General features: G+C 41.8%; 1 protein-coding gene across 6 annotated transcripts in view; it reads right to left on the bottom strand.

Annotated features, from left to right (window-relative positions):
• DPYS (dihydropyrimidinase) overlaps positions 1-18,335 on the bottom strand; it is a 99,954-nt gene that overhangs the window by 26,284 nt on the left and 55,335 nt on the right. Inside the window, exon 8 of one of the 6 annotated variants that reach the window (XR_827322.1) lies at positions 12,007-12,154. The exons of 4 other annotated variants lie outside the window; for them this stretch is intronic. Coding sequence is in view for 1 of the 2 variants with exons in the window: in XM_010863486.1 (XP_010861788.1) it covers positions 12,139-12,154 (16 nt within the window). In the remaining variant the exon portion in view is untranslated. Of the gene's footprint in view, positions 1-9,003; positions 12,155-18,335 lie in introns of those variants that run through there. One more of the 6 variants, XM_010863486.1, reaches the window with a different exon arrangement.

Below are 18,335 nucleotides of genomic sequence, written 5' to 3'. Positions count from 1 at the left end.
TGAGCACAACCCCAAAGTCCCAATTAGCAATACAGTAGTCTAGTTTCCACTTGACCGGACCTAAAAGGCAGCTGCTTCAAAGGAGCACTGTCGGGTCAAAGGAGCAGGCGCAGGGGCTAATCGTGGTCACGGCAGCATCACCTCTGTCCTCCTCGAGCAGGCAAGGCTCAGAATCCAAGGTGGTGATGCTGAAAAGTTGCACAAAATGCTGTGGGAGAAACTGACAGCTCTTGAGCCCGCCACCGAGCCGCCTCAGGGCAGCTCACCCATAGTGAAGTAGCGAAGGCAGCCACGGCCGGACAAGCGCTCTGCCACTGCAGAGAGACGGGCAGAAACCCGCTGACTTGAGCAAACTGGGGTAACAACTGCCAACAGGCTGCTTACAGCCCTGGGCACTGTTGCAGAGAATGCACCTGTATTAATGCCCTGACTCTACATATAATCTTTGACTAGGGGATTATAATCAGGCCCATTTGACGATGAGGAAATTGAAGCAAATCAAGGTTTAGTAACGCACCCCAGGTTTCACCATCTGTAAGTGGAGAAGCCAAATTATAAACCTGAGAGGTCTGAGTGCAGAGAGTTCTGAATCCAGAGACCATGTCTTAACTTCTATGCTGCAGGCGCGCCTTCCTTCCCTGCCCTCTAGGGAGGCTGTCACTTTGCAGTGTCAAAGAGATGAGACACAAGCCAACCAGGTCTGCTCTGAATCCCAGCTCTGCCCCTTTCAGCCGTGTGTCTGAAGCTAATGAATAACATCTCTGAACCTCTCGGTGTTTTTATCTTAAAACAGACACCCGCATTGATCACGGCATCTAGGCTTTAGAGGGTGGAAGTGAAGCAGCAACCAGTTTGCGGGTCAAATGATCTACCACCTCATCTCCAGGGGTGAGAAGCCCCCCTGGGTTCTCCTGCTCTGTCTTCATCAGCCTCCATCAGCTACTCTGACTCCAGGCTCCTCTGTCCACAAGATTTTCCAGGCAAGAATACTCAAGTGGGTTGCCACATCCCTTTCCAGGGAGTCTTCCCAACCCAGGGATCGCATGCATATCTCCTCCATTGCAGGCAGCTTCTTTACCACTGAGCCACCAGGGAAGTCCATGTATGTATATATACATGTGAGCATATATCTATTGCTCATACGCATGTATACATGCATGTGTGTATACATCTGTATCTGTATCTATATTTCCAGGTGGTTCCATTTCTCTGTTTGAACCCTGACTGATATATCCTAGATGGGCTACTTCTGGGATCTTTTCTTACAGGGATCTCTCTCTCTTGGCTTTTGCTTTGACATTTTCACTTGATTTTCTTACAGTCACTAATAGCACCTCAGTGGCTTAGGGGCCATGGTCAAGCCATGTATGATGAACATGACAATGATAAATAACATTCCGTTGCAGCTTCTATTTACTGCTTGCTTATTTGTCAGACCCTATGCCAGCATCTTTACATGCACTATTTTATTTAATCCTCACAATCCAACAGGAGCAGGGTTTTTAAAATACTTATCTCGTAAATGAATAAACTGAGGCTCAGGGAAGCTGAGTGACTCACCTAAGATCATAAATAAGAGTCTGTGTGCCTCAAACACAAAGCACTTAACCACCATGTGCTGCCTCCCACTGTAAGTGATCCATCCAGGAAACAAGTCTGGAGCAAAATGCACATTTTACCCCATGTTCTTCCAGAAACACTAAAGCACCTTAAAAGGAAAACGAATTTGAGGTAGGATAATTAGAGATAAAAACAGAACAGAGAAACTTTAGAAAAGAAGATGGTCCCAGGCACCTGTGTGTAGTTGAATTTAGGTCTCTACAGGAGATTAAACTCATTAGCATAAATTTCTATGCAAAACCTTTCCCCCAAACTAGGCGACCAAAGAATGAATCAATTCTAAGGCATTCTGTCATGTTTTCTTTTAGACCTTGTGAACAGTTTATTCTCATTATTGCCAGAAAACAACAAGTGAGGCATGGGAAGACTAGGAGGCTTGCCATATATTTAGGAATTAGAAATGCTCTGATATAAAAACAAAGCAACAACTTGAGTCTTTTATCATATTGCTGAAAGCCATGCTTGGGTCATTAAACTCTTCTTGTCTCTGGTTTATCACTTAAATAAATGAGGTAGAATTACTAATTAGGCTTACAATGTTACCAAAAAGAAAGTTAGGTTCTAAGAAATGAGTTTCCTAAGTCCAGAATGATAAGAATACTATTTCACAGTCCTGACGTGCCAGCTATCCACAACTCCATTTGCTTCCAGCTTGAGGCGAAAAAGAAAATGAAGTCATCTTGGTGGAACATTGTAGAAAATCTCTATCCATCTATGTGTTTATCTCATACTCATTCATTTAACATATATTTATTGATCACTACTCCATGCCATGGACTGTTTTAGGCACTGGGGATACAGCAGCGAATAAAACAGACAAAAATTCCAACCTGAATAAAGCTCACACTCTACTCAAGCCTATTTCTGAATTTGCAAGGACCTCTTTATTGTAAGTATGACTCTAACATATGAACAAGGCCAATCTTTCAATAATAATAAAGTGCATATAGGGCTTTACAGTTTATGCAAAGCACTTTCATGTAACTATAGGTTTTATTTCTCAAAAGAAAACTTGGAGAGTTTTCAAAAAATAAGACAGACCATTTAAATGAAGAGACAAACAATATGTTACCAATGAAAAATATACAAAGCACATGAACGGATATTTCTTTACAAGGAAAAAAAAAAGCCCAATGGCTAATAAACATGAAAAAATATTCAACTTCCTTAGTGCTCAAACATAGGCAATTTGTAGCTGAAAGGTAAGAATTTTTACCCAAAAAAGTAGCAAAAATCAAAGAAAATAAAAGATTGTGCTCAGAGTTGGTCAGGAACAGTGAGGAGGTAACCACATATGCAGAGAATCCTTAAATTCATATATTCTTTGATGTAGTGATTCTGCTGTTAGTAATTCAGCCAATAGAAATAATCAGAAATTTGGATTTAAAACCAAAAAAAAAAAAAAAAGAGAGAGAGGGAGAGAAAGACTTTAAAACTGTAAAAGTATTCCAAGTTATAACTAACATAAAGAAATTACCCAGACAGCCTTCTCTGGAGACACTAACCCCACATGGTCAGACAGCCATCGCTGCTTAATACCGCTTTGCAATGTGACATCTAAGGGGGTTTTTTCGTAAAAACCACAGGAACAACTGCACCCCAGTGACATGCCAATCACAAACTAAGTGTGCAGAAGAGGATTCGTAAACAGGATGGAAACTATGATTGATGAAACAAACTGGAATTCTGAAACCGTTGTTGATTCTTCTAAGCTTTTTTAAAATTTCCCATAGGTTTCGAATCATAAAAGTCATTTACTTTGATACTTCTTTGCTAGTTGAGAAATCTCTTATCACTTTGTATGTGATAATGATAAAGCTATTGCTGTGTTGTGCTTAAGTTTCTCAGTCGTGTCCAACTCTTTGTGACTCCATAGACTGTCGCCACCAGGCTCCTCTGTCCCTGAGGATTCTCTAGGTAAGAATACTGGAGTGGATTGCCATGCCCTCCTCCAGGGGATCTCCCCAACCCAGGGACTGAATCCAGGTCTCCTATATTGCAGGCAGATTCTTTACCATCTGTGCTACCAAGGAAGCCCGATAAAGCTATTAACGTGCTTCAAGTTTTACCTATGCCACACATCACGTGAAAGGTATTATCTCCTCCTCCAACAAGCCCCAGAGCTTGGTACTATGATTTGCGTATCTACATTATTGTGTTTGAGAGGAAACTGAGACCTGAAGAGGTGAGTAACTCATCCAAGGTCATGTAGCTAGTATCTGAGATTTGAATCTAGTGACCCAGTTTTGCTCTGAATCTCATGACCCCTCACTACTGTGCCACACACCCTTACCTTTTACTTTATAGTAAATACGAAGAGATTTGTTTCAATCTGTCCAATTAGGCTCTAAGCTCATAAGGGGAACACATTTTCTCACTCAGCTTTGAATATGATGTCTTGCACCCAGATGGCGCTCAATAAATGCTTGGGTCATAAATGAAAAAAGCTGCGGTTGTTTTGAAGTCATTTCTACTTCATTCAATTTTCAGTCTTTCTCCAAGTTGTCAGGAGACTTTTATGTCCCCCAGGGAAAAATATCTTAAATCAATTCCTTTTCCTCCATTCCTTTTCTTTGCCATTACTTGTTTGAGGCCTTATTCACTCAAGCCAGACTCCACCAATAGCCTTCTGACTGTTCTCCCAGACTCCAACCTCACCTGTACACTCATGACCCTAAAATGCTCTTTAATCAAGGTTTGCCAACTGGTGAGCCCAGATGCAAGATTGAAACTCTGAGATCCCAGGGTGACCAAGTGTGGGCAGAGCTCCTAAGCTAGTCACCTTTGACCAAAAGCATCCTCGCAAGTGCCAAGCAGTCCTGGCATAGGCCCAGGCTGAGGATTTTGTCTGGATGTGAGACTTTCAGCGTTACTGGAAAACTGGCACGGTTCCGGGCAAACCAGGACAAGTCGACTTTGCTGTATTCTCCTTCCAGTCTCCAGATCCCCTTCTCTTTACTGCCACGCACTCTACAAATAACCATTTTCTACTTATGCCATGTAAAAATAGGGAGGCACAGATTTAGATCAATTCAGATCCTCACACAAAGACATTCAATAGCTCGTGCTGCCTAAGAGAAAATCTGCTGGACTTAAACCACCACTCAAAGCCCTTGGCAGTTTTCAGAACTAATCTTGTCTCCAGCTGCTTGCCCTCTTGACCCCTCTCTGCCCAGCCTCTTCTGTCTCTTGATTGCCTATTGAATTATCTTTTCCATTTTCCCTCAGTTCGCCCAGACTTCTTCATCTGGAGGGCTTTACTGCCCCCTGTCTACTCGTCCAGATCCTCCCCGCAAGGATTCAGTTAGTTCTACGCCTTTCCCAAGCCCATCTCAATCTTCTGTGCTCAACTCAGGACAGTTATTTGAACCATCCATTGGTAGGAATCAAGTGCACGAGACCCTGCCCTCTTCTGGAACTGATGTGTTGACAGGTTATAACTTTCCCCTTCCAAGAGCTCCCTTATCCTTTCCTAGGTTTATATCTTGTCTATCCAACCAGAATGCAGCTTTAGATGGCAGGTGTTACACCTTATATTTATGTCCCCCGCAGTGTTTACAAATGCCATTTCTTATACTGAGTGAGCATATAATACATGCATGTTTATAGATAACTAGTCAATACTATCTTTCTCTCCCACGTCCACTGCATAAAGAATTCAGCACCCCTTCTACACAGATGAATGCTCCAATTTTGTGTGTGAGGCTAAACTGCCTTCTCATTTTTCTGCCTCCAGACTCTTAGCTTTTCTTAAATGCCGGGTAGGAGAATAGAACCCAGAGCGTAGTATAAACATTTCCTTCCCTGGTGACCAAAAAAAAAAAAAAAGGACAGAATCACATTGGAGGCGGGGTTGGGAAGGGAGACAGGAAGAAAATATTACCACAGAAATGTAAAGAAACAACCTTTAAGAAATTTTGGAGAGGTGAAGAGGATTCTAAATATAGGAAAAGAGAGAAAAGGTAGAGGGGAAAAGGGCTTCACAGAAAAGAAAAAATAAAATTAGCTGTTTGTGTTAGCGTATGGCCAGAGAATGTGCAGAGAGGCCTGGCACAAACAGCAAGCTCTGCCTGGAGGCACCGCTCCTGTGACCCCCTCCAGAAGGCCGCCCTCGGTGGGCACCATGCAGATGATGGGACTTGTGTCCATGCCCGGGGGTGCCCAGATGCCTGGTCAGCATGCAGCCCCAATTACAGGACCCAAGGCAGGCACAGGGAACTGATGGAAAATTTCCTTCAGGCAACATAATCTCGGCATAAAAAACAATATTGATCCATTTGCCTTCCAGCCAAAGAGAAATCAAGTTAGACAAAGGAAATTAGGCAGTAGGTTTAATGTGACTCCAACTGCAGCTGCAAAATAAACCTAATGCACCCTGACTCTCCTTCCCCAGCTCGCTTCTGCTTTGCACTGGCCACTCTTCTGGGAGGGCGCAGAGTTTCTGCAGGCGCAGGAAACCTTTTAAATGGAAAACGTCAACTGTCCTCTGGTGTTCAGAGAATCCCCCAGCCACCAGGATGTGCTGGGAAGTGCGGTCCCAGAGCACTGGCAGATTTGCAGGGACCTATGTCACTCGCTGGCCAAGCGCACACTTGTCACTGAGGACATTACATGCAGTCTGCTTCTCTACAGCCCAGCGAAGAAGCTGTGATCTTGAAGTCTGGGGTGGCCTGCTCTTCATGAACCTATACATATACATGTGTGTATATATATGAATACAAATTTGATCTCAGTTCATACGTGATGAGAGTGGGGAAATCATGACCAACATGTATGTTTGCATGTGAGGCTATAACCAGAGTCCCTGATGAATAGGAAACAGTTATATGTCTGTGTGCATGTGTCCTGGGTCAATGCTAAGAGGATGAGGGATGAAGTTAGAATAACAAAATAGGTACAGGGCCAGGTCTAAAGGTGGATATTTGCTGCGTCATCTCAAGGGACAGGAGATGATCCTGAGCGCAAGTTGTCTAACTCCACTTCCTCCCACCCACACCCCAGCTCCACATCCTGTCCCGCTCTGCTAGTGAGGGCTGATCCTGGAATGTCACACTTGCAGTTCAGAAAACAATAACTGCAGCAAGAAAAGCAAAAGCCACCACCTCTCCACTAGCCTTGCCCTGCTCCCCTACCCCGAGTAAAGAGTGGGATTGTGTCTTACTTTTGTCTTCAGCTGCCTACTGTGGTCTTTGACACATGACTCACTGGAAAAGACCCTGATGCTGGGGAAAGATTGAGGGCAGGAGGGGAAGGAAGCGGCAGAGGATGAGATGGTTGGGTGGCATCACCAACTCAGTGGACATGAGTTTGAGCAAACTCTGGGAAACAGTGAGGACAGGGAAGCCTGGCGTGCTGCAGTCCATGGGGTCGCAAGGAGTCAGACAGGACTTGGCGACTGAACAACAAAGGGGTCCAATATGCCATTCTTAATGACTGAGTAAATGAATGTGGGACAAGATAAAATGCACTACAGACAAATGGAAAGTTCTGTGTTTACTTACAAAGAATCATGCAATTGTATATATTTCTACTGGCAAAAATCTGACAGCATTTGATATAAAACAAATGGATGTCCTATAGAAACTCTCCCAGGGTACCAAGGATGGATACAGCGTCTGAAATAGTGAAAGACTGGGAACAACCTAAACATCCTCCAGCATTGGCACATATATAATCAATCACGCTACACTCATAAAATAGAATATGATACAGCAGTGGAAATGCGTGAAGCACCTACACATTTCAACACAGATGAGCGCCATAAACATAATACACTGTACATATGTGGTACAATTCATATAAAGCCAAAAGTACACAGAATACATATATTGTGTATATACTGTGTTTGGGGATGCATTTATGTACTGCACAAATAGAAAGAAATGCATGGAAGCAATAAACATCAAATCCAGGATTCAAGGTGTTTACTGGGGGAGGGGAGAGATGGCTTTGGGAAGGTTAATATGCAAGTGTTCATTGCATTGTTCTTTGTACCTTTTGTTTATGTTAAATATTGTGTCTTTGAAGGATTATGGACACTGTAAATTACTATCTGCTCAAGTGGACTTAAGAATGTGATACCAAAAACAACCATTCAGTATAATCCTATCATCTTAACATAAATATTAATACCAGAGAAGGCCCTACACAAGTTTCTATATTATTGACTGAATAAATGTGATAAGATATTAAAACTCCATACAATTGCTCATATTTCATATTTTTAATCTACAAATGGCAATTTCATAAGGTATTGGGTCAGCCAAAAGATTAGTTTGGCTTTTACTGTAGAATGTTATGGAAAAAATCAAATGAACCTTTGGCCACCGCAATATATCCTAGAAAAATGTCATGAAGGTAATGAAGAGTTCTTTGCTGCTAAGTTGCTTCAGTCGTGTCCAACTCTGTGCGACCCCATAGACGGCAGCCCACCAGGCTCCCCTGTCCCTGGGATTGTCCAGGCAAGAACACTGGAGTGGGTTGCCATTTCCTTCTCCAATGCATGAAAGTGAAAAGTGAAAGTGAAGTTGCTCAGTCGTGTCTGACTCCTAGCGACCCCATGGACTGCAGCCTACCAGGCTCCTCCATCCATGGGATTTTCCAGGCAAGAGTACTGGAGTGGGGTGCCATTTCTTTCTCCAGAAGGGTTCTTTACTTAGTTATAAAACCGGTCATCTTCACAAGTTCCTGCTCTGGTGGTATTAAAGCAGAGTCAGATCCAGTTCTGGGACTTGCATCTTTGTAGGATATGGAGAGGTGTCTGTCAAGAGAAGGGTGAGCAGAGGTGTGCCCCAGATGTTGGGATTCTGCTAATTACGGTCCTCAGGATCCACTGAGGGATCTGAGGATGCTTAGCTGGTGATGGGATGACTTATTGGAGCCAATGTCTTTCTTCAAGTGTTTGATTAAATAAATGAATGAATGGACTATTATCTGAGAGTGTAGACACATTCCTTGTAGCTTCAGAGGCCAAACATGTTAGGAACTGGAAGGAGGTACTTTTTAACGCAACCAAAGTAAGAACATCCTAACAATTAAAACCTTCCCAGGAAAGACTAAGCTGTTTGGTTAGGTAGTAAGTTCCCTAAAATGAGTAATAATCAAATGGGGCTATAAAGAACTCTGGGGAGTTAACTGGATTTTGAGTTCCAAAGTCTTCTCATACACGATGAGAACCTGTGCTGCTCAAACCTAAGCATCAGAAATCCCTGGAGGGCTTGTGAAAACACAGGTTGCTGGGCTCCACACACAGTTTCTGAGACAGTAGGCCCAGGAGGTACCTGAGAATCTGCATTTCTAGTAAATTCCCAGATGATTCTGATGCTGCTGGTCCAGGGACCACACTTTGAGGACCCCAGATTTAAAAAAAAAAAAAAAAAGGTAAATCAGCTTACATTAAGGTTTGTGTGTGTGGCGGGGAGGGGGGTTGAGTTTTGCTCAGATCATTAAAAAAGACTGCCTTCCTAAATGACTCACTGCCTCCAAATAGACTTCCACTGAGATCATCTTCCACAGAGAACAATGCATTGTTACTGATGTTTTCTCTAAAGGTTTTTGTAGGAAGCTATGGCTCTTTGCTGTGCTTTAAGAACACAAGGACCCCTGGGATTCTTTGCAGGTACTGATATTAAATTTCCTCCCATCCATTTTCACTCTGTCTCCTGACCCTTCCATAACCAAGGGCCCATGTTTTTAAGATAACTAACCAGAATTAGGGGTGAGTCTGTGACCAAAACACAGAATCATTTAACCCATAAAAGAATCCAATCTGGCTTCAGCCACATTCGTGGCCAGGCTAGGTCTGGCAATGCTACTGGCCCCTGACTCTGGAATGTATCCTTGTCGAGCACTGCCTTGGGGAAGGAGAAGACAGAAGTGCCAAGGATCTTTCTTTTTTTTCCAACTCAGATGGGAAAATGTAAAACCTGGATCTTGAACTTGTTTCAGGAACAGATAAACAAGGCCCAACCAAAAATTTAAAGTCACATTTATTCACTGGCCCAAGACAATTAATATCTGGTTTAGTCACTCAGCAAATAACTACTGAACTGCTATGTATTCCTGGCACTGTTTTGGTACCTAGGGATATAGCTGTAAATAAGACAGGCAAATGCCAAAGACAGAAAAATGTATGATACATGTGTGGTAGGAAGAAAAATATAGCAGGTGCTTAGTTAGAAAAGACTGCGCATTTCATACAACCACCTCCCCTTGGTGCTTATTTTTTGCCCAAATCCTAATGCTTAAAATAAACTGTGCTTACTCTGGCAAAGGCAAACCATCAGTGATAGAATGGGTTACTGTGATCTGTTTCTAAGCTGCTTTTATTTTATAATTTGAAAAAAATGCAGTTATTAGTAGTGAAGTCCTTGGAAATCATTTCTAGTTCACTTGAAAGGTTCAGTTGCATAGGAACATGTTTAAATAAACAAACTGGAATAAATAGTAGAGAAAATTTTATCCATATGTAATCAGCAAGCTAGCTTTTCTCACGCGTAGTCCAAAACTTTTTAAAAGCAAATATCTTCTGAAGGTCACAGAGTGGATCTTAGTGGTTTGTTGAAACTGTTTCACTGCAAATAATCTCTTAAAGGAGTCAGCTCTAGGGGCACATGAGTTCTGATTTAATCAGGTTATCTTAGCCAAAAGAATCCATCTAAGCATCTTCATTTTAGTCCTTTTTGCTGCAAGTTGCAGGTGTGTAAGAAACACAAGAGATTGAGCTTTCACATGATTTTAGCATAATTTCATGTAATATTAGTACTGTATGGTATATGAGCTCATATAATTTTAGTACTGTTTAGTCTGCTTTTGAATCACAATTATAGTTAACATTAGCTCCCACTTATTTAATCAATTGACCATCTACTGCCACTGACTACCTACAACTACTGAGCACCTCCTGCATGCCAGGCACTACATTAATTATGTACAGAGCATTTAATTATGAACATTAATTATGTACAGAGCATTTCAAATAGTTTGTTTTTTATTTGGTTTATTATAACAAGCATTTTATGTACACTATCTTAAACACAGCAATGCTATGAGATTAGACATCATCATCATCCCTATTTTACAAATAAAGAGACTGAAATTCAGAAAAACTAAATAACATTCCCAAGGTCATACCCAGTATGTGGCAGACAGAGAAGGAACGAACCGCCAAGGCTTTCTCTTTACAACCTTGTTCTGCTCCTGCCCCAGCAGGTAGGCTAGATTTTGTGTGGACTAGCAAAAGTCATTTATTCCTCAAGATACTTTGCTACCATTTGCCAGAGAACTGTCATAATTGCTCTATAAATCTATGGTAGATCTACTACGTGGTGGGTGCTTGGATAGCTGTGCGAAAGCAGAGGCTGCACGACCTTCACCGGACGCCATGCTGCCCCTGTGAACGTCTGCAAGGCAACCCGGTGAAAAATCATGGCGTAAATCATCCTCGTTTCCCATCGCCCATCTGGTACAAGGCTTGGCCCTCTTCCCTCCACCCACAGGATGTGTGCTGCAATAGTGTGGGTTTGGGGACTAGAGGAGGCGTGAGTTATAAACAGTCTTAGAAACAGGCATTAAAAGCAGAGCCTTCAGGCTGACCAGCATTTACAAGCAGAGACGCGGTAGCTGTGTTTGTGTGTCTGTGAATGTGTGCTAGTATGTGGGCGTGCTGACACTCCTTTTGAGAAGGAAGAGCATAGTGTACAAATTAGTTAAATGGTACACAATGTCCAACCTCAAGGGGAAATGCCCGGTAGCTTCCATGAAATAGTCACTGACAACACAGCTGTAATAATCAACCACAGTCACCACCCTTTACCAAAGGGCACCTTACTCCCTATTTCTTGTTTTTCCCCAAGTCCCACAATCTCCACTGCCCAAGGATGAAACCATCATTCTTATCCTGCTTTCTTTCACACACAAGGCCCTCTCTAGATCTAGGAGGGCACTTTCATAAGCTGCAAGTCATTACTCTTCTCTGAATATAGTTAAATTCATTTATCTCTATCTTCAATGAGAAAGGGAAGGAAATTAAGCAGGAAAGACAGCACAATGCCTTCAAGAATGGCATATTCAAGGTCAAAACCTGCAATAATTGAATTTAAAAAATAATACACACAAATAACTGTGAGCAAAGTATGCCTGCTTTGTAAAACACAGTCCAGGCTAGGAGTCTTCATGAAATGTTCCAGTGTACACAATGGGTTAGCTGTGTGTTTGTGTGCTTGAGATTCTGTGAGATACCCTGCAGCTCATAAATACTGGAAAGGGACAGTTGCCATAGTAACTAAGTGCTATTTAATGAATACAGAAGAACAGAAGCTCATAGGATAGTCTTAAATTGTCAGAACGTGAGTTACTGCTGCTGCTATGGGCTTGCAAGTAACTTACATGCCATCTTCACTAATAAGGTTTTTAACAAGTTGGCCAATTTGACTGGTCTCTGTCTTCACCACGTAATACTGAAAGATTTTGTCTTGACATCACATGAAAATCGCACTCTGGATCTCGTCCTCCTGATTCTCAGTTCCAAGATATCCTGCAGAAATGGGCCAAACATTTAGATTGGCAACGTGTCCAAAATTTGAAGCTCTGACTCAAGTTGTGACGTGTTAGGACACATACCTCTGTCACAAGCAATAGACTCCGGCTCCGTGGGCCGTCACGCTGCATACAGCAGACTCTTTTTTACTTCCAAAAAAGGTGAATGCTCCATAAGCACGAAATGCAGTTTGTTTTGATTGTGCAATGACACAGAAGAGCTATTGCACTTGATTTTTGCAGAAATTTTTACAGGCTAGCAACGTCTTAGGTAATCTTTCATCAGGATGTCCAAACCGTCTCTACAGGCTCCCACTGCCAGTCCTGTCTCAACATCCATCATCACATGTCAGATTCCTCACTCTGGAATCATCTGGCTTTTTACAAGTTTAAAGGAAAAAAAAAAGCTTGGTGTACTGCTTTTCTTTCTCATCTCCCTCAGTCACTTTAATGCAACCCATTTTTAAGGTTACAGATTGTGTTGCAAGCATACTTACCTCACATGCCATTAAAAAGTAATGAGAATTAAAAAAAAAAAAAAAGAAAGGAAAACATCTATGTACCATGAAGCCAAAAATCATTAGCAAGTGCATCCATCCTCCAGGGGCTGGCTTGTTCTTGCATAACCAGCAGCTAGATTGGCCTCGTTGGGGCCCCTAGCTCAGGGCGGGCTGTGCGCTCCCCCTTCAGGCTCTTGGGAGAAATGCACATTGCTCTCACTTGACATAGTGGGGCGATTGCTTTTGCTAAAACCTTTCGGGAAATTTGGAAGGAAAATTCTGTCCAATCTCCAATGGTGTGGTTAGACAGAAAGCTTTCACATCACCAGCCTTCAGATAATAATAAAATCATGTAAAATAAGAAGGGATATGTTGAAAAGAAAAAACCTATAGATACATCTATTTGTTCATTTAATTAAATAATGTTTCCCCACTAGATGAGCTCTATTTAAAACTGTAATAAACAAAATTAAAACTGGAAGAGAGGCAGCCCACGGCCTCCTCATCCTTCTGCTCCCTTCCACATCTTGAACCTGTTCTTTCTGCCTTGTAACCCCAAACCTTACCTGCCTCCACCCAGACAGACTCTCCTATCCATGCCTCGGTTTATCTGACCTCCATGTTTAGTCCGACTTTCAGGTCAGGGGTCTTGCCTGGAGAATTCCATGGACAGAGGAGTCTGGCAGGCTACAGTCCATGGGGTCACAAAGAGTTGGACACGACTGAGCGACTGACACACACTCAGGATTAGAAGTCTCGTTTTCTCTCCTCTCTTGATGGTGGGCCTGTAGGTCTTTTGCCAATGACTGCACTAATACAAGAAGGATCTTTCTTTCTCTGAACTTCGGTGGTGCCTTGTTTTTGCCTAGCATGCGGTATTCTTAACACATTCCTAGACTGTCAGCTTCCCGAAGGCAGGGCCTGGCTCTTGTATAACTTTGACCCTCATGCCTGTCTCTCAGCGCCGCTCCTTGCTGAGTGAATGCGTGCATGAACCAGGAAGATAGCTCTCTGTTAACTTCATTTTCTTTTCCTATTATAACAGTTGCTTAAAAAGCTAATTGCTTCCCAACCTCAAACTAAAGGGGACACAAGGAAAAGGAGACCTGTAAACCAGTTCCTCCTCCTTTGCTCAGAAAATCCTTTATCCTTTATTCATCTCCGTTCATTCATTCTTTCAACAATTATTTATTGATAACTTGCAGTAAGTTAAAAGTCTGAGGAAATAATGTTCTCCTCACTTTTCCTCTCATTTAATCTTTGCTGAAGAAAATCTTTCCCATTTTCCTCACCAACCCTGGGATCAATTTGGGTCTCCTAAATTGCAGGCAGATTGTTTACCGTCTAGTCACCAGGGAAGCCCCTCAAAGACAAGAGAGAAATGGAAACACTCTGCGTGTTGACTGTCCTAATTCCTAGCCATGTGGACAGCCATATGCAGGCCAGTCCCTGTGGATCTTCTCTTTAACCCTTCTCCGGGATATCTATCTCCCATGGTACCAGCCTTAGGAGTCTCCTTGGTTCTTACAATGTCTGAGAACGACACCAGCTCAGGTGTAAAGCACTGTCTTCCTTAGACAAGTGGACAAAGAAAAACAACCTGAACTCCAGGTTGTGAATAATTCGTTTCCTTTACTTACACATATATTGTTGCTTGGAAGATATTTATAGGCTGTGATTATGTCTCTTTGAGTCATGTTTTTGGACTATATAAATTTAGACCACTCTCTCACCAGCGTTAGCTACCGATTTCTACAACATTCTTTGTCCTTCCTTTCCTATTCACTTGTTTCAGAGTAATAGCCTATAATGATCCAGATGTTAAGTTCTTATTCTTTTTAAAGATCTATATATTACTTGCTTAATTTCCCTAATTTCTAGCCTAAAATAACTAACTTAAGGTCAAGCCAAAAAGCCTCTGTGCTTTTAAGTTTCTCTCTACCACTTTTTTTTTTATCAGTTCTCTAATATTTCTTATATAATACCTGTCCTTCACTTTATAACAGTAATGATAACAGAAAATTAAATATTTACATTTTTATATATGTGTCTTTTGGGGAAAGGTTATATATTGGCCTTTGATTACTAGTTCTGAGTCTTCTCTCTTGATGTCTGCTTATTGTATATAACTAAAGGCTAAGCATAATGAAAACCAGCACAGCCTGAGAGCCTGCTGTGTAGGTCTGATCCTAGGTCATCAATGCTAAGCTGCAGGACCCAGGCATATCATTTAAGGTCTCTGAATGTCCACTCTCTCATCTGTAATGAGATATTGATAATAATTATTATGCCTACTTCAGATGGTTTTTTTTAGAATCACATAAGAAATGCGAAAACGTTCTATAACCTAAGAAAGTGTTACACCAAAATAAGATATGTATTACTATGGTTATTTTACATTTATCTAGTTTGGCTGGTGTCATTCTTTGCAATACTTTTTTATTTTTAGGTGTTCTCAGCTATTTTGCCTGTGGTGATCAGGGAGGCAGATGAATTATTGGGTTCTATTTCTCTGACTCTCAGAATCTTAAAAAAAAAAAAAACTTTTCTTATTTTAATGTCCTTTTGAAACACAGAGAAATGTTATCTTTATTTGGCAGGATGTACTGAAATGATCTAGCTGTCTTTGGATTTCTTTGACTTATATCTTACTTCTCCAACCCTTTAAGAATTTTCTCTAATCCACAGTCAGAATTTTTTGCACTATCATTATTCATCTTTTTCAATGTGAAAACTGCAGAATGTGAGAAATGGGGTCGAATAGGTGGTTGAAGAGGAGACTCCATGAATAATGAATCTGGAAGAATACAGGCATACCTTGGAGAGAGGGCAGGTTTGCTTCCAGAGCACTGGAATAAAGCGATTATCACAATGAAGCAAGTCACATGAATTTTTTTGGTTTCCCAGGGCAAATAAAAGTCATGATCATATTGTAGTCTATTAAGTGTGCAATAGCATTATGTCTAAAGAAACAGTATGCATACCTTAATGAAAAATTATCTTATTGTTAAAAAAGGCCTAACCATCATGTGAGCCTTCAGCAAAGTCCTAATCTTTTGGCTGATGGAGGGTCTTGCTTGGATGTGGATGGCTGCAGGCTGATTAGGATGGTGGTTGCTGAAGGCTTCGGTGGCTGTGGCAACTTCTTTTTTGTTATTATTTATTTCTTTCTGGTTGTGTTGGATCTTCACTGCTCTGTGAGGACTTTCTCTAGGCAAGCGAGCTTCTTCTTGTGGTGGCTTCTCTTCTTGCACAACAAGGGCTCCAGGGCGTGCAGGCTTCAGTAGCTGCCCCACAGCTTGTGGGATCTTCCCTGACCAGGTACGGAACCCGTGTCCCCTGCGTTAGATTCTTAACCACTGGACCACAAGAGAAGTCTGGAAATTGTCTTAAAATAAGGCAACAATAAAGTTTGCTGCAATGATTGGCTCTTCCTTTCATTAAAAAAAAAATGTCTCTGCAGTATCATGCAAGACTGTTTGATTGAATTTTACTTACAGCAGAACTTTTTTCAAAATTGGAGTTGATCCTCTCAAACCCAGCCTCTGCTTTATCAACTAAGCTTACAGAATATTCTAAATCCTTTGTTGTCATTTCAACACCTTCGTAGTAACTTCATCTCAAGAAACCACTCTCTTTGCTTGCTCATGAGAAACTACTTTCCATCCATGAAATTTTATCATGAGATTGCAGCAATTAATTCATAACCTTAGGCTTCTAATTCTAGTTCTCTTGCTATTTCCACCACATGTACAGTTACTTTCTCCTCTGAAGTCTTGAGTCTCTCAAAGCCATCCATGAGGGTTGGAATCAACTTCTTCCCAACTCCTGTGAATGTTGATATTTTGACCACATCCCATGAATCACAGATGTTCTTAACAGCATCTAGAATGGTGAATCTTTTCCAAAAGGTTTTCAACTGACTTTGCAGATCCATCAGAGGAATCACTATCTAGGGCAACTATAGTCTCACCAAATGTATTGCTTAAACAATAAGACTTGAAAGTTGGAATTATTCCTGATCCATGGGCTGCAGAATGGATGTTGGATTAGCAAGCATGAAAACAGCATGAGTCTCCATCAGAGCTTTTGGGTCACCAGGTGCAGTCATATTTCAAAAGGAATTTTTTTTTTCTGAGAAGCAGGTCTCATGAGTGGACTTAAAATACTCAGCAAACAGATGTACTGTCATCCAGACTTTATTGGTCCATTTATAGAGTAGAAGCAGAGTAGGTTTAGCATAATTTTTAAGGGCCCTAGGATTTTCAGAAGGTAAACGAGCACTGGCTTCTGCTTAAAGTCACCAGCTGCATTAGCCCCTAATAAGAGAGTCAGCCTGTCCTTTGTAGCTTTGAAGTCAGGTATTGACTTCTCACTAGCTATGAAAGTCCTAGGCGGTATCTTCTTCTGATATCAGGAATATATAATGCGTTTTCATTTACATTGACCATCTGTTGTGGGGTGTAGCTACCTTCACGAAATATTTTTGCTAGATTCTCTGGATAACTTGCTGCGGTTTCTACGTCAGCACGTGCTGCCTCACCTTGCACTTTTATGTGATGGAGACAACTTCTTTCCTGAAACCTCATGAACAAATCGTTGCTAACTTCAAACTATGAATATTCTTCTGCAGTTTCCTCACACCTCTCAGACTTCACAGAATTGAAGAGAGGTAAAGCTCTGGATTGGAGAAGGCAATGGCACCCCACTCCAGTACTCTTGCCCGGAAAATCCCATGGACGAAGGAGCCTGGTATGCTGCAGTCCATGGGGTCGCTAAGAGTTGGACACAACTGAGCAACTTCACTTTCACTTTTCACTTTCACGCATTGGAGAAGGAAATGGCAACCCACTCCAGTGTTCTTGCCTGGAGAATCCCAGGGATGGGGGAGTCTGGTGGGCTGCCGTCTATGGGGTCGCACAGAGTCGGACACGACTGAAGCAACTTAGCAGCAGCAGCAAAGCTCTGGATTAGGCTTTGGTTTAAGGGACTGTTATGGCTGGTCTGATCATCTATCCAGACCACTAAAACTTTCTTCATATCAACAACAAGGCTGTTTCACTTTCTCATCATTCATGTATTCACTGGAGGAGCACTCTTAATTTCCTTCAGAAACTTTTTCTTTGCATTCACCACTTGGCTAGCTGTTTGATGCATGAGGCCTATCTTTCAGCCTATCTCAGCTTTCAGAGTGCCTTCATCACTAAGCTTAATCATTTTGAGCTTCTGATTTAAAGTAAGAGACATGAAACTGTTCCCTTTCCTTGAAAACTTAGAGGCTGCTATAGGGACAGGGAGGCCTGGCGTGCTGCGATTCATGGGGTCGCAAAGAGTCAGACACGACTGAGCAACTGAACTGACTGAACTGATAGGGTTATTAACTGGCGTAATTTCAATGCTGTTGTGTTACAGGGAATGGGAAGCGCAAGAGGCGGGGGAGATACAAGCGAATGACCATCGAGTAGAGTAGTGAGAGCACACACAGCATGTGTCAAATTCATTGTCTTACACGGGCTCAGTTCATCTCCAAACAATTACAACAGTAACATCAAAGACCACTGATCACCATAACCGATACAATAATAATGAAAGAGTTGGAAATATTGCAAGAATTACCAAAATACGATGCAGAGACACAAACTGAGCAAATACTGTTGGGAAAATGGAGCCAACAGACTT

This window comes from Bison bison, unplaced genomic scaffold (genome assembly GCF_000754665.1).
Source record: "Bison bison bison isolate TAMUID 2011002044 unplaced genomic scaffold, Bison_UMD1.0 scf7180017864491, whole genome shotgun sequence".
NCBI lineage: Eukaryota > Metazoa > Chordata > Mammalia > Artiodactyla > Bovidae > Bison > Bison bison.
Note: the sequence above shows the minus strand (reverse complement) of the source record. Positions and strands in the feature narration are given on the sequence as shown.